Source organism: Rattus rattus, chromosome 6 (assembly GCF_011064425.1).
Source record: "Rattus rattus isolate New Zealand chromosome 6, Rrattus_CSIRO_v1, whole genome shotgun sequence".
NCBI classification, from domain to species: domain Eukaryota; kingdom Metazoa; phylum Chordata; class Mammalia; order Rodentia; family Muridae; genus Rattus; species Rattus rattus.
The window spans coordinates 155,667,040-155,669,440 of NC_046159.1; the positions used below are offsets into that span (position 1 = coordinate 155,667,040).

General features: G+C 45.0%; 1 protein-coding gene across 1 annotated transcript; it reads right to left on the bottom strand.

The window, feature by feature from the left end:
* Positions 1-430: 430 nt before the first annotated feature.
* Positions 431-1,984, bottom strand: LOC116903024 (developmentally-regulated GTP-binding protein 1-like). The gene is given in 2 exon segments (XM_032905334.1): positions 431-1,448; positions 1,450-1,984. Coding segments are annotated over 2 exon segments (1,107 nt in total). The 5' UTR covers positions 1,981-1,984; the 3' UTR covers positions 431-872.
* Positions 1,985-2,401: the final 417 nt, after the last annotated feature.

Sequence of the window (2,401 nt, forward strand, 5' to 3'; positions counted from 1 at the left end):
GAGTGACAGTGGCAGTTCCAATAAACCATATTTATATGACAGTACGAGAAACACTGCTGAGGTCTGCCTTATGACCAGAAGAGGAGCTGGTTCCTGGAGCTGCCACTACCCGTAGTATTGAGATGCTATGTGAGTCCTAAGAGCCCAACCCATGTCCTCTGCAAGAGCATCCAGTGCTCCTAAGCAAGAACCATCTCTCCAGGCCCAAAGTTTCCACTCAGTGATGCTAATCTCTTTGCTGCTTTGTCTACCCTTGCTTCTCCTCACCAACAGGGTGAGGAGCAACACTTTTCAACCCCTTCTGCTCTGCTTTGTATTTCTGGTACTTATTATAAAAGCAACAATTAATAACCATGCCAAAAACGATGGCTCTGCTGCTTTCAAGTCCCTACAACACCAGTGAGTTTGTCACTTCTTTTTTTTTTCAACAGGCCCACCAGGTTTTTATACAGCTCAATGACAGTGACACCAAAGTAGGGAAGGTGATGTTGCTGAGGTGTTGCAGGCACAGCATCAGCACTTGAGATGGAGGCTGATGAATAAAGAATTCAAGGCAAGGGGTTGGGGATTTAGCTCAGTGGTAGAACGCTTGCCTAGCAAACGCAAGGCCCTGGGTTCGGTCCCCAGCTCCGAAAAAAAGAAAAAGAAAAAGAAAAAAAAAGAATTCAAGGCAAGCCTCAGCAGCAAAGAGTTCAAAGCCAGCCTGAAATACATGAGACCTTATCTTTAAAAAAAAAAAAAGAGTGGTGTTTCAGTTGGAAGTCTCCATCCCTATATCCCAATCCAGAGGCTGCCAAAGACAGAAGGGGCTGAGGAAGGTACTTGGTCATAAGGAACACTGCTGTGGTCGGCCAGCAGACAGGATCAGGATTTCACTTCTTCACGATTTGAATGACATCTTCATCTTCCAACGTATGGTCTTTACCCACTTTCTGAGGATTATGTTTCACAGAGAGACCCCAGACCAAAGCGTATTTAAATTCTTTGATCAGATTTTTGTGAATCTTCATGCAGAAATCTTCCACCGTGGTCCTAGAATAAGGCAGGACTACTGGAGATGTGTAATCTGGTAACTGGCCTTTGGGTTTGGTGTAAATTCTCACTAGTTTCAGATAGTCCCAGATCTTCTCCAAAAGGTCATCAAAATTCCAGCGGTGATGAGCAGAGATGGGTACACAGTGAGGCACCTTATATATAATATCCAACTCCTCAATGGAGATCTGATCGATCTTATTTAATACATAGACACAGGGAATATAAACTCTGTTTCCTTCAACCACATCGATGAGGTCATCAGCTGTGGCATCACTACGCAAAGTTACATCAGCATTATGAATTTTATATTCAGCCAGAATGCTCTTCACTGTTTCAGCATCTAGTTCACTCTGAGGACAAGTGGCTGTGAGATTAATGCCTCCCTTGTCTTTCTTCTTAAAGCCAATGTTGGGGGAGGGGGTTGCTGTTCAAACGAATCCCAAAGCCTTCCAACTCATTTTCAATTATCTTCTTGTGCCCCAAGGGTTTTAGGACATCCAGAACAATAAAGATCAAATTACACGTTCGGGCCACTGCAATGATTTGACGACCTCTACCTTTCCCATCCTTGGCACCTTCAATAATACCTGGGAGATCCAGGAGCTGGATCTTGGCCTCTTTATATCTGATGACACCAGGTACTCTGGTCAAAGTAGTGAACTCGTAGGCTGCCACTTCAGAATACACTCCTGCTAAGTTACTTAGCAGAGTTGACTTCCCCACAGAGGGAAAACCCACAAACCCAATTCGAGCACCGCCTGTCTTGGCCACATCAAAACCTTCTCCTGGCCCACCACCGCCACCACCTTTTGGAGTGATGAGCTCTCTTCGAAGCTTAGCAAGGCGAGCCTTAAGCAGTCCAAGGTGATGTGCTGTAGCTTTGTTCTTTTGAGTCCGAGCCATCTCGGCTTCGATCTCCGCGATCTTCGCTAAGGTCCCACTCATGGTGGCAGGGCCTTCACAGTCGCTCGATCTCCTCGCGTCAGCCATGCCGCTGGCCGCCGCTGCAGTGCGCAAGCGCGGGACTTGAGTTTGTCACTTCTAAATTTATCCTTACTCGACGAATTGCAAACAAGCTGTCATTATTCTGGAATATAATGTGAATGGACTCCAGTCATTTCCAAGAGGGTTTTCATTCCTGCCTAAACCTGAAGAGCATGACGTCATGGTTCATATTTCTCTCAGCATCTGTTTGTTCAATTTGGGTGTGCTTCGGGGCTGGGGCTATGGAGTTTAAAACATTTATTTTCTTTCCTTTGTTTCCCTAGCACACCTTTCTTAGAAAATGACAGTGAAAATTAGAAACTTAGACACCATATATCTTTTCATTTCATTTTCCTTTTTGATTAGAGAATCCTGGGAACAA